Source organism: Mesitornis unicolor, unplaced genomic scaffold, assembly GCF_000695765.1.
Source record: "Mesitornis unicolor isolate BGI_N332 unplaced genomic scaffold, ASM69576v1 scaffold16072, whole genome shotgun sequence".
NCBI classification, from domain to species: Eukaryota; Metazoa; Chordata; class Aves; order Mesitornithiformes; family Mesitornithidae; genus Mesitornis; species Mesitornis unicolor.
Genome location: NW_010167258.1, coordinates 1,910 through 16,126, shown reverse-complemented (window position 1 = coordinate 16,126; position 14,217 = coordinate 1,910). Strand labels below are relative to the sequence as shown.

The window sequence follows — 14,217 nt, the reverse complement described above, 5'->3', positions numbered from 1 at the left end:
TTGGTAGGAATTATTCCAGCATTCCCAAAATTACAGTTTAGTACACGAATGGCATCAAATGTATGCATCACTCCCACAGAGAAAAATTATGAAATTCTGAATATCTTATACCAGAATAGTTTCTGCATCAAATGGGAAAAGAAAAACTGCTGGTAACACAGCTGACCTATAAACCTTTTGTGATAGTGACCTGCAGAACAAAATATTCTCCTATTTAACATCTAGTAAAAAAAAATATGACTTTTGTTCAAGTTTAAGATTTAATACTTTTATATGGTTAGCCACAACAGGTATTAACCTCAGTTTTACTATATTTTTGTAATGCTACAAAAATCCTATAAAATCAAATTATAGTGAATTTTTCAGTGATTGTAATTAAAAAAGCGCAGCTTGTACAAAATAAAAAAAATAAGATTCTATACTCTAATGAAAAATTTAAGACATTTTTAAATGAACAAAAGAAAGCACTTGTTAAGCTCTCCAATATTCAATGCATTCTGCACTTATCTGAAATAGCCAGACAGGAGCTAGGACTCCACTCCCCTTAGTTCATGACTAGTAATTTTGACACTATTATATATATATAGAGGATCTATGTCTGATATTTTTACAAATAAATACAGGATAAACCATATTGCATAGTGTGTGCTTGCTGTCCGAGTCACACTCCAAAAGTTTCACAGTTATGGTAGGGAATTAAACTCATAATCTATGGGATGAAACATTGACAGTACATGAAATTTACTTTTTCAACCCATGAATTGTATCTGTAATTAATCAGTGAACTCAGACACAACTCTTGCCATTCTTGCCAGCCATATTAAACCAATTCTACTGGACAATTATATCCAGCCAACCAAAAAAGCAACTGTTAGCTGTAACTAGGACCAAGAGAGATCTGCCTCAACAATTATTTTCTTTTTAAACTAAGTTCTTTGATACTAAGTAAACATGTTACGAAACCTATGTTAACCAAGAGAGATCTGCCTCAACAATTTTCTTTTTTAACTAAGTTCCTTTATACTAAGTAAACATGTTACGAAACCTATGTTAACCAAGAGGGATCTGCCTCAACAATTATATTCTTTTTAAACGAAGATCTTTTATACTAAGTAATCATGTTACGAAACCGATGTTAACAGGTGGCAGAGAGGCACTGCTTGAAGTGTTGCGTATCTGCAAATATGCATAACACAAACACACACGAGCACTTTGATTTCAGTTTCACAACATGTCACCAGTGGCCGTATTACCAAATGAACAGTGGCAATCTTCCAGTACAATTTATGTCACTGTAAGGTAACTTGATCTTCCTTACAAAACTAATACAAAAAACATTTTCCAACAAAAGCCGTATCAGGAAGAAAAAAAAAAAAATCACTAATTTTTGCTCAATCATAACCATCTTTTTTGTTGGTTCTTTGTTAGTATTAACAAAATGCTGCTGAATCCTTCCAACTTGCAAATTTTGGAAAACAGCGCTCTGATTGGATTCAGCATGCTTCGAGACTTTTATGGCTTGGATCCTATGGCTCAAAAAGATTCAGTATACGCAGAGTAAGCAGAATCTATAAAAAAATCCCTACTGTTGTGAAACGCTAGAAGTAGACTTTGCACAGTTTGACTAAAGATAATGCAATGTGTGGCAGGCAAAAAGTGACAGGACTTGTATGCAGTTGCATGATCATATACACACACACGCACACACCATACACACTCTAACTAGTGTAAAGCTCTGCAGATATTAACCCTTTCACCAGCTATGCTCATGGAAATGCTTTCTTTAAGGCAGGAAGTATTTAAGTAAGGTAAAGTTACCTTTATTTTATTCTTTGTACCTGTAAGTCATTTGTACAGATTGTGACAATTTCAAAAACATAGATAGTGTCCTTAGAACGTGTTTCCTAAATTAAGTTGCTAAAGTTCTGACCCACTGTGGAAGACATTCACTGAAAGGCCATTTAACACTTTTCTCATACAATCAGCAAATTTATTGCCCCAGCATAGAAAAAATATTGATAAATTTAGAAATGCATAATGGCAGGGAACTCCTATAAGCAAAATTTTATGTAAAAAAAATAAAATCCTCAAATTCTTACCCACTGGTCACAAAAAGGTTTGTCTCCTTATACTATGTAGAATCTGTCTACGTTTCCTGTGGCATTTCTCGTATGGTTCTACTGACCGTGTATTCCAACGCACTTTTTCCTGATCTTATACATGGGTAAGAATCTGAATGTATTCAGCTGTCTCAGTCTAAGGACTAGCTTATACAAAAGTGGTGTTTCCCAGTGAAATGTCTGCTGAGGACAGGGATGAAATAAGCAGGACGTGTATGTGAGCCCATGGCTTCCAGTTAAGCCTAGAACATAGCAGCACTGCCATTTGATTAGATCTGTTTGTCTTTGCAGGAACAGGTATTTCAGCTGGGTAAGCAAGTGAAACAGTTCTCTCCTACTCCACATTGCCAAGCTGGTAATTGAGTGATTTGCTTATTGATTTCTTGTTTCATGAGGAGAAGAATCAGAACTAGAGCCTTGACTTTCTTCACAGCAACCAATTATTTTGCATTTTTGATTCTGGGATACTTTCCATAATGAGCTGAATCAAAAAATCTATTTGAAAAATATATATTTTTATATATATAAAAAACTCATTATGTTTCGAATGTGAAATACCAATTAATTTTACCTTTCATCTTTGATGCCACCCCATTGTAGGAAACCGCTTAACCAAGCTTGCATGCTAGTTATTCCTCAGACGCAAGCACATAGGCATTTCATACTTTGCCTAGTGAAAGGGCTAACCCTCCTTGACACATTCACGACTAGACCAGTGATTCTGAAGCAACATCCTGACCCTTAATACTGTCAGTTTCAAGCTATCAAGCTGAAAAATCCGTGATAAGGTGAGAAGATGTCACTGCGAATCAGTTAGATGATGTGCCTAGAGTTCTGCAATACCATTTTCTAAAGTTTTTTTATGCACCATTGATTGACAGAAAAAAATCCGGTTTTCTTTGCTTTCCAAGTCGCTCTGTGCAATGACTGACTCTTTGATACTGTCACTTTTTAAAAGTAAACCATACAAGCCCCCACGTTTCAGCTTCAAGTGGGCTTATGTCCGTTCTTTGTTTTCCACCTTCAAAGGCTTAAAAAAATTGTGTTGTCATAGATTCATGCGCAAGTGCTCTGGTCGTTTGGAAATCATGGGGAAAGCTTGTTTTTTATATGGCCCAGAGTTTGGTTGCCGGATTGGAAGTGGTGCCGAGGCCTCTCCACAGACTGTCACATCCATTTGCTCTATTCCACTCGTCTCCATTGGATATTCCACAGGTGTCTGAGTATTTGATGCGCTGGCAGAAGCACCTCTTCCCCAGCACTCCCCAGGGGAAAACTTTACAGGGCTTTAAAACAAGAAACATAAAAATCAGAGATGAAGACACACACAGCACCAAGGTATGTCCTTTACTCTGCAGGAAGCTGAACCCAAATGCCTATTGAGAAGCATTTCTAATTCTTCCTTCCACCTCCAGAAGTTTGAGAAAGTTTCCACGTCTAGCTTCTACCACGGTCTCTCGTAAAGTAAAATTCTCTCATTTGAGTAGTGAGGATATATTTCTAGATGACTGCAGAAGGAATTTTCTGTACTAACATGATTCTTTGGCAGCACATAATTACTTAGGATGTTCTGAAACAGTCCTAGAAGAATGGTGTACTAAAGTCACCAGACTGTGAGGCTGTAGCAGCATCGAATAGAAACCAAATTAGTACTTCTTGTGCTGCCAAACACCACAGATTTGTCTCTAATAATGTGGTTTGTAAAATATGATCGATGCTGCAGTTCTAATGGAAGTGATTTTTTTTTAAATTTCTAGTGCAGATCTATTTCAACTACTTGCAAAAAAAAAAAAAGCATATTACAAGAAAAAGGGAAAAAAAAAGATACCTGACTGGTGTCCTAGGGCTACCTATGAATCTGCGAGGTGATCGAATTTTTGGTTCAAAAGAAAATTTCTCTTTTACGCTTTCAAGTACAGATGGAGCCACATACGTAAAACCCTGCAAAACAGGAATGAATGCACCATAACTTATAGGCAAGATTTACATTCATGAGCATTTGTGCAGTTACGATTGGCAAGAAACAGTACATGAAAATTATAAAAATGACAGTAAATGTAGACAGATGAACTTTTACTCACTTGCAGGACTTCAGGGAGTTCCTCACCCAGATGCCTGCCCACCCCAGATATTTCTATTCAGATCACAGATGCCCAGGGGCATGCTCAATTTAATTAATTTTGATCTTTAGAATGGACATTGTTCTCTCTGCATGACTGTGAAAGCAATCACATGTCCAGAGTTCGTAATGCAACTATGAATTAGAATGCTGACATTTCAGCAAGTAAGCAATGTTTGTTGGCTGTTTTCTCTCTATAAAGAAACCACCACCAATAATCAAACCAAGTATTTTCAAAGCCCTTAAACATTTCAAATCTGTTGCAGAATGCGTGTCTAAAATTACGACAGTTTGCTTTGAGTACCGGGTAGTAAGATTTCATAGAACCAATTTACCTGAGATGCCCTGCTGTTCCCAAGTAACCCAACATACCTCTCCGCAGTCACAGCACACTTGTGACTTACCAGAAAGACCTGGTTGGCACTTTCACTGAGAGTAGAGTCATCTGGGCTATCAACAGGTGTCTGACGTGTAAACTTTGAATCAAACTGGCTCACATCCTCTTCAGATTGCTTTGCAAAAACAAAATGATTAAGGGTTTATATTACAGATATCAACCAAATGGCTTAGCGGTGCAGTGTAGCCTCTGGATGGAGTTCATTCCATAGTTTTTTGGCAGAGCTCTGCTGTAGTAAAACCCTGGAGTGGTGTCGGAATCCTGTCGCTGCCAGTGGGAGGTCACTATGGGCACTGACACTGAGAAATAAAGGCAAGGGGGAGGGGCAAAAATTATGGATCAAAAAGGAACACAAATTAAAAAGATGCCTTAAAAAAAATCTCAAATCACAAACAAAAACTTTTAGAAATACAATGCCAGTTTCTTGCAAGTTTAGCCCTTGTCACAACCAACACAGAACAGTTGGAACTATTAGTTTTTGGAAGCGTGGCAAGATAATTTCTTCCCATTTCTGCAGATACAGAAATGTTTATACTGTGAAGTAACAGATGACAACTCTGGAATAAGTGACTAAAGAATACTGCTTAATTCAGACCAAGAACAACAGATATAATTCCAAGGTCCTCTCTCTCATTCCTAAAGGTAACTGAAAAGGCAATATGTATTCATTTGTGCAGGCCTTCATGCAACCATGGAAGCACATTTTCACAAACCATCCGGGTTTGTACAAGTAACTTTCAGAAAATTTGCTAATAACAAAAAAAAAAACCAACCCAAAACTATCTTCAGATAATTTGTTTGGAAATATCAGTCTTATGTCATTCTGAATTTCATTTAAAATGGTGAGGGAAAAATGGTCTGAGTCCCTATGCTTTAGTACAGCTTAACACTAGTGATGTCTAAGCCAGTTTAAAGTGAGATTGTTGGTAGTCAGGAACTATCAGGGTGGCAATACCCATTGCTGCTGTAGCGAATTGTACCCAGAGGGGAAAAAAAGACAGAAACCCCACATGATCAAAATTTAAGATACAATAATAGAGGCTTATTCATCACATCACTGGTTTGAGGTAAACTTCAATTACTGCCTATAATGCACAAGATGCATTGTAAATATTAATAAGCCAACATACAAAATGCTTAATGGGGTGACTTTGTAGAATCATAGAATGGTTATGGTTGGAAAAGACCTTTACCATCAATTTCATTTACTTTTGGCTTAGCAACTATTTATCATCTTAGTTTCAACTAAGTACTGACTTACTGCATAATGTTTAGAAGAGATAACTGCACTTGTGAGTCTGTTTAACCTACAGATCAGGAGGAAGAATGAAAACTGAAGCAGAACCTTCTTCCTCCAGGAGACTCAGCAAAAGGATAAATTAGCTCTTGGCTGATTTTTGCCACTTTCTCACTTAAAAAAGCAAGATCCTATTCCAGTGACGGATGAGTACCATGACCACAGAATAATAAGGCAGACCAGCATTCTTATGACAGCCAGTATTTCATACTGTGTGGAGACTTAAAATAAAGAGATTGTTTTATAAAGCTGATACAGCATCAGTCTCAGGGAAAAAAAAAATCAGCATGAGGTAGTAGAGCTGGTAGATCTGCCATCTTTCATTTGGCAAAAGTGAATCTGAGAACCGGTAACCAAAGCTGATGCATTCAACTATTTAAAGCACCAGAAGTCAACAGCACTCCAGTTTGTAAGAGTGATTGTTTCTAGGTTTTAGATTCCAGTGTTTACAACCCTTCCTAAAGGCATAGAAGGAACATCTCTAATATCTCGCAGCATTCTGAGTACATACCAATAAGGGTTTAAAAGGAGGTTCCACCTTTCGTGCCAACAGCTCATCCCAGTTAATGTGTCTGAAGAACGGGTGAGCCTACAAGGGTTAGCAATAGCACAGAGTCATAATCTACCTTCTGGGTATAAATCAGAGACATTTAAGAACTGGTCTAGTGCAGTATGTTCTGCAGCACTACCTCAGCGTAGCTGGAAGAGCTGAAAATTGATACTGTATCTCCAAGTCAGACAACATACTATGTTTTCCTTGAAAAGGAAATCTTTTCCTATTTTGTTTTCCTTGAAAAGTATTAGAAAAGTCAGTTGACATGCAAAATACCTCTACATTTTTCAACTTCAAAAGTTAGATATCTAAAAGAATGGCAAAACACTGTATTAATAACAAATTATCAGAACTGTGAAACAAGGAGGGCTCTCTAGTACATTGTTAAGCTCACCACAAAAAAGTCAAGCTGGAAGCAACAAGAAATAGGCCTCTGCCTTAACTTTTACCTATGCAACACTGAATGCAAACTAACACCACTTTTCCCTTGAAAGAGCTGCACTAAATGCTAGGGCTAGCAGGTTTTTCATCAGACTGCTGGAGTGTCATCGCTCTTACATGGTTGACCGTGCAATCAGCATTGTGCGACTAGTAGCAAAGATCGACTGGAAGACAAAGCTAAAGAATACAAGTTATTTTCTCAAATTATCAAATAGGTAGACAGCTGCTTTTGTTAAGCTTTAAAATGTTCAAATTTGGATCAGCTGTCACATGTGGCTGCCTTTTTGCTCATTACATTTCAAGCCAGACATACTCTCCTTCCCTGATGTACCCTCAAAGCTGTTTTATTTTCAACTGTGATAACTTAAGAATTCTTGAGTTAAGCAAAAGTTACCTGAACTTCTCCAGCATCTCCAGGACCAGCTCCTAGACGTGAGGCAGCATTTCTTTTTAGCAGCTTAATAAGAAATAACATCCAAAAAAGCAAAATTAGTTATGCCATTATGACTAGACTAATTCTGACACGAGTCATCATTTAAGGCAATACCATGCAGAATGAATACTGAACAATCAGAAAAACTCCACTTGTTAGAAAACAACTGTATTTTCAAGGAAAATCATTTTCTGTACACGCAAAGCAAGACTGACTCGTTAGTGGTAAAACAAGCATGGACAACATGGCCAGTTGTATTATTATATTTCTATTTTCTACATACAGCTTTAGTACTGATATTCATTAAAATTCTACCTTTTTAAGCAGATCTCTGGCTTCTTGTGTGAGGTAGGGAGGCAAGTTGAGTTTACACTTGAGAATCTTGTCAATTGTTTTCTTTCTGTTCTCCCCAGTGAAAGGAGGCTAGAAAGCACCATTGTAATGGGAGGAAAAATAGGACTTGTTCTTATTTGTGTACACAGAACTCACTTCAGTAGTTTATAAAGCAGACAAAATTACTGCAAAGGGGACTTCCAAATAACTGGATGAGAGCAGCTCATAACTGTAGTCAACATAAATGTAACTGTATTTTAGTTAAAGTTTTTACTTAGAGTTTGTATATATAGAAGTATATCTGTATTTATACATGCATCTGAATTGGAATAAGGTAACTACAAAAGCTACAAAGATAAATACATGCAATTATAACTGTGCACCTACTGCTCCAGTCAGCATGTCATACATTAATGCCCCCAAACTCCACCAGTCCACAGCACGATTATGCCCACTCCTCATCAAGATTTCAGGGGCCCTACAATCAGAGAAATTGAAAATAGGAAAGTATTTTAACAAGCTTAATACTAGTTCTGACTACTAGTTTTCAAACAAAACCACATTTATCAATTAACACTTCTGTAAGTGACTGAATATATGAACCATCAGTTAAAAAAGGCAAAATTTAGCCACTACCCCCAGCCCAGAGTAATACTTTTCTATTTCATCATGCAGCTCACATGTATTCAATCGTTCCACAGAATGTGTGTGTGACTGTTCCATCATGAATAGATTCTTTACATAATCCGAAGTCAGTCAATTTTACATGACCTGAAATGAAATATATAAAATTTAGGACATGCCAAAATTCGGACATTTCTACAAGTAACATTAAAACCCAGGAATTTTTAGCATGGGTATGTAATAACTCTGAACTATTTCCAGGTATCTTCAATGGTCTGACAAAGCAATGCAGCTATAAAACAGAATTTACAGATAAAACCTCTGCATTATACCTGCATAAAGTGTTACCACTTGGTGAAAAGAAACAAGATAAACTAGCAAAACTTATGCACATGTAGAAAAATGTATTTTATCAAAGACTGTAGAGCATCATTCAGATAAGAAAGTAGGCTATCAAATTTTACTGCTTGCTTCAAGTTCAGAGAACAACTGTCAACAAATCGTAAAGTGCTCTGAATAATTCAGTACAAAGACTTAGACTAAGTACGTAAGTTGTTTAAGAAACATGAATATACTGGATGGTACAGTTTGCCAGACTAATCAGTGTCATCAAGTCAATATAACTGCATTCAGGAATTGCTACTACAGTCAGGTAAAGTGTCAACAGCTAGGTAAGTCACTTCAGCTACAGATGATTTGGCATCGTACCTAAATTGCCTTTCCTAACTAACGTCTTCAGTCATTCCCATTAATAAAATGTCACTGACACTACACTGAAGACACAGATCTTTATGTATTTACAAGGACTGAGTAGAAGAAAAATTCCAGAGCTGCAGAAATACCAGGTCAACCATTCAAAAAATGCCTGTGTCTATACACGTGGAACTTGGCGCTTGCTGTGGCCTATTAAAGCCACAGAAGCTGTGTTTAAAGGCAAGCAATTAGTTTTGGCAAGTCTTTCAGTTATACCAAGAATGATAATGAACATGCCATCGTTCTAAGGAAACTGATGTAAGAGAAGTGTTTTGACCTTTGAAGATTTATTTTCAAATGACTGGCAACGTAACTGTTACTATATTTCTACCTTGATGATTGAGCATGATATTTTCTGGCTTCAGATCACGATAGATGATTCCTTTTTGATGCAAGTGTCCCAGTGCCATTGAGATTTCTGCCAAGTAAAAGCTGAAAGGAAACACATGCCACACAATTAGACAAAATCATGCAAAGCATCCTTAAGCACTAAAACTATTACGTACATAGCGACAGTTCCTTGAAAGTGTCGTTAGAAGCGTATGAGAGAATAAATGAGAGAAACAATGATGCCCTTGAGGTTGGTTTGCCAAAAGGCATACAGACTTTGAGATGAACTACAAAACTACAGCATTGGCATTACGTTTACCTGTTCAGTAGCTATCTTATGAATATATTTGGAGCAATCTGAATTTACCAGTTAGTTGTTAAAACACACTTCAATCTGTATTACCATGTCTAAATGGCAAAGTTGAAGAAAAAAAAAATGAAGCTAAGAAGGTAACCAGCAGCACCCAGTGCTCTCTGCAGAACGGTATTACAGCCCCATATGTAATCAAAGCTTTTCGAAGGCGTTATTGGCACGCACTGTGGAAAGACAGAACTGTATTCATTTGTGTGAAGCCTAACCATAAGGGATCATTTCAACTTTATATGTAAAACAGCACTCTTCAAAAGCCTCTCTCTCCTTCATTAGAATAATTATGTTTATCACTTCGCACACCTGATTGTTAGAATACAGCCATTACAGTGACTTGAAAATTCTGTAACTGGCTGGTAAAACAGTGTGTAGACCAAGAACAAAAAACCCTGCATTTATAGGAAGTCTTTCAGTTTCTTCTCCAACACCCAAAATACCTGCTTTACTACACCCCTATGGAAAATGGCCCCAGTCAGCAACCAGCAACGGAGTCTTCTGTAGTAACACTGGCGTTACACCAGCACAAACAGGTACGTACAGAACCCATACAGCTTCCCAAACCCCGGTTAACTCTCTTTTTCACTAGACTAGGAAATGAATGGATAGTTTTATATAGTTTTCCAAGTCAGAGTATACAGTTTAAGCACTCACAAAAAAAACCCAGAACTATTAATTTACCAAAATAGTTTCACTTACCAAGCTGTGTCTTCCATAAATATCCCTTCTCTCTCTAACTGCATAAATAGTTCTCCTCCTGTCATGAGAAAAAGTGAGATTATACTCTAAAGTATCAGTTTTAGTCAGTCACAAGTATTTTCTAGAAAAATGATCGGCAACAGCTATTCTGCCCTGCTCTACGAAAAGTTGTTTCACAAAAAACAACTGAGAACTTCCTGTTCTCTTAATCTCAGAATTCTAGCAACCTAAAGAAATGCCAAAAGACATCAAGGGGCATGCTGACAAAACCAGCAGCATTTCTATCCCTGTTTTTTCTACTGTTATAGCTTAGACAAACTGTTTCTTGTCTGGGTTTGCTTCCCTATCCATTAAATATAGGATAACTCTTGTTTTGCAAAGAACCTGCAAGGACTAAAACCTCAGGTACTCTATATGGCCGCAGAGAATCAAAGTAACATACAAGAATTACAAGCCTGACGGAAGAAACTTCTCAATTGTGTAAGATAGGAAGAAGCAGGCAACAGAATTTCATATACTGACCACTGAGATACTCAAGGATGAGGTAGAGTTTTCCACCAGTCTGAAAGGCATAAATTAAGTCTACGATGAAGGGATGTTTCACTTCCTCCAGTATATTCCGCTCTGCTTTTGTATGAGCTGTGTCCTTTGCATTCCTTACAATCATTGCCTACAAAAAGCAGATACATGAGCACAAGAACATCCTAAACCGACTTTTCTATTTAGTTCAACTCTGAGCTTATTAAATCACAACACTACTGTTATGGTTTAGGGTATATGAGTCAGCAACAAAATTTTTTTTTTTAAATCACCATGATATATACATGACAGGTTTCTTCCAGAAGTTTAGTTTTTTCTTTATTCCATAGACTCATACAATAATTTAGGTTGGAAGGAACCTCTTGGGCTATTTAAATTAGCTGCTAAGAACTAAACAGACAGAACATTTCAGTTAAAGACTAATTATAATTTCAACCGTACCTGGATAACAACTGTATATATCACAGATAAAGTTTAATTTTAGGTGTATTATATAATTTGATAACTGTAACAGCTAAAGAAAGGGATAGATTTTTTTAGACTCAAACAGTAGTGAAACATGAACATTCAGGTTACCTTTTTAAGAACTTTCATGGCAAATATTTTCCCGGTGTTTGCTCCAGTTACTTTTCGTACTTGAAATACCTATACAACACCAATACAAAAGCAATCACACATTACGATCGCATTGGCCATTGTAAGTTAACAACAAAGTTCTGCAAAAGAAAGAGATCACCTACAAACTGCAACACTGCCCAAAGGAGCAGAGCTAATGACTGGAACCAGAACCAGTTTGGGACGCTTCTGGCTACCACCAGCTGGCAAGGCTCTGCCTGTGACCTTGGTCCCACCACACCAACCCTGGCGGCCCTGAGGCTACCTTCAGGCAGAATGAACTTATTAGAAAACAGGATGGGAAGATCAGACCTTGCCAAAGGCAGCAAGTGAGCACTTGAACCATATTTGGCGCAATGGATTAACTCCTGTAGAAAAGAGTTCCTTACCTTTCCATAGCCACCTTTGCCAAGAACGCGGAGTAACTCAAAGCACTCTGGTCGGATCTTTTCTGGACCTCTGTTTACACTAGTTTCTGAAATCTCAAATTTTTCACAATGTTCCAAGCCACTGGATAAAACCGAAACAAGAATATAAGACTACCCGATACTCAAAAACGACCAAATGACAGTAAGCAGGCAAATATCTTTCTGAAAAGCATACACTGTATCTGACAGAACTGAATGACTACTTTGGAGATTTGGGGAATTCTCAGCACTGGAAATTTTATTTAAGTGTGTGCAAAGCAGTAAGTTGCAACTTGCACAACACAGATCACCTGCAGATTTTGGGAGTTTACAGTATCAAAATTTCCTTCAGATTCCTTCATTTTTGTGCATAATAAATCTCCGTATTACACCAGAATTAAGTTTAAAAGACCAAGACCTCAAACTGACTTAGATACTCCATTAAGACTTCAAGTAAAAGCAAGGCTATAATGCGTGTTTAAGTTTCAGATCACATTCAGGAGCCCAAACAGTCACTGTACAATGTCTATAACACAAATACCTTGCAGAAGCTGTAACAAAAAGCCTCACAACTCTGAACGTGTCACAGGAGAAGACTGAACCATAATTTAGTGCTGTTAAATTATGCTATAATTCTGCAAAAGACTAACAGATTGATGCTGCTAAAGGAAACGTAACTGAACTGTTTTAACTATCACTGCTCGCTTCTCACAACACGGCATGCCGCAGCAATCTGGAAATCCATCAATGCACTAACGCTAAAGGGAGCTTCCAGTCACAGCTTCTGAAACCTCCTCTGCCTCAGCCTGCTGTGCCCGTCTCCATCGAGCCCTTACAACACACACAGAACATACCATGTCCTGCGGACAGTGCATTACATGGATACCACAAATATTATTCAAATACGATAGATAATGTTAGGAGAAACAAGGATTAGAAGACAACAGCAAGTTTCGCCAGATTTTTTTTATTATTATTATCTTATTTGCAGATACAATTCACAGACTTTAATGCGAAGAAATAGCAAAGCTACTAGAAACAACTCAAAATTGAACAAGAACGACAAAATTTTCTATTTAACTTCACAACATAACGAAATTAGAAATTCTATGTAGTTGTCATGAATGATACAGAACATTTTCTAGCAGCAACTTACAGGTCATATTGGCCAACTCCTCCATGGTCCATGCTCTCACTTAGTTGACCCTGGGGATGGAAGGGGCAGAAGGAAGGTTAATTATAACAAAGAAGAAAAGCAGTGTTAAAAATAAACACACTGATGTGAAACTGAAGAAGTTTCAACTTCTTAAATCATATCTGTAATAATTATATATATATATGATTATAACTGATGTAATTAAGTGAGCCTAAAGGTCAGGAATAATAAATTATCAGCAGAAGATAAGAAATCTTAAAAATTCTGTGCAAATTTGCAATACTGGAAAGTGGAAGTACTCAAACAGTGACACAGGGCAGCACTGTTTTACCTGACTGCATTGTTACTCAGTCACTTCAATATTAGAGGTAACAGTTCCACGCACTCCCAGGTGAATTTGAAAAATATTAAGGTACTGTGTTTTTCTTTACAGTTGCTCTTTTATATATATTTTAAAATTCTATTACAGTATTATGCAAATTAGAACAACAGTAAAGATTATGTGGATAGATGAACTGGGATTCATACGCACTAGAAAAAATAATCTGCTGAGGTTTTATTATTTTGGATTGATAATAATCAAATCCCGATAGTAATGAAAGAATTAAGCTTTACTCTGATGTTAAATACCTCTTCTGACCAATAATCATTCAGATTAACGCATGCAAATATTACTAAAGAAGGCTCAAGCATTTCAACATCAGAACTTGTCACCATTAAAGAATGCAGTTCGATTGTGAAGAGGTATTTTCTTAAAAGAATTTTTAACTTGACCCCTTCTGCAAGATAATACTTCCCTATAATTGTGGCTCTGCATGGCTGAAGAAGTGCAAACCAAGCAGACAGCTGGAAGGAATGCAAGTAGAACTTAATGGGCAAGCTTCTAATCAGCTTCAGACTATACCTTAACACTTGCTTTTAAAAAATATGTACAGAAAATAACAACTGCAAGAGAAACAGCCTGGAATCTACAGACTGAATACTGATACACTGAGCGATGTCTGAAATTCAGAGAATCAGAAGAAAAAGAAAA

General features: G+C 37.1%; 1 protein-coding gene across 2 annotated transcripts; it reads right to left on the bottom strand.

The window, feature by feature from the left end:
* Window positions 1–1,598: 1,598 nt before the first annotated feature.
* RPS6KB1 (ribosomal protein S6 kinase, 70kDa, polypeptide 1) lies at window positions 1,599–13,228 on the bottom strand. 2 transcript variants are annotated; one of them, XM_010178638.1, is made up of 14 exons: window positions 13,185–13,228; window positions 12,011–12,131; window positions 11,583–11,651; window positions 10,989–11,136; window positions 10,467–10,524; window positions 9,402–9,502; window positions 8,374–8,464; window positions 8,081–8,171; window positions 7,676–7,783; window positions 7,322–7,384; window positions 6,445–6,522; window positions 4,644–4,751; window positions 3,949–4,061; window positions 2,050–3,406 (listed from the first exon to the last, which is right to left on the bottom strand). In XM_010178638.1, the coding sequence occupies exons 1-14, from the start codon at window positions 13,214–13,216 to the stop codon at window positions 3,169–3,171; spliced, it is 1,419 nt and encodes a 472-aa protein (XP_010176940.1). In that variant the 5' UTR covers window positions 13,217–13,228; the 3' UTR covers window positions 2,050–3,168. The 2 variants fall into 2 exon arrangements, with proteins under 2 accessions (XP_010176941.1, XP_010176940.1); XM_010178639.1 differs by lacking the exon at window positions 11,583–11,651 and having other exon boundaries at window positions 1,599–3,406.
* Window positions 13,229–14,217: the final 989 nt, after the last annotated feature.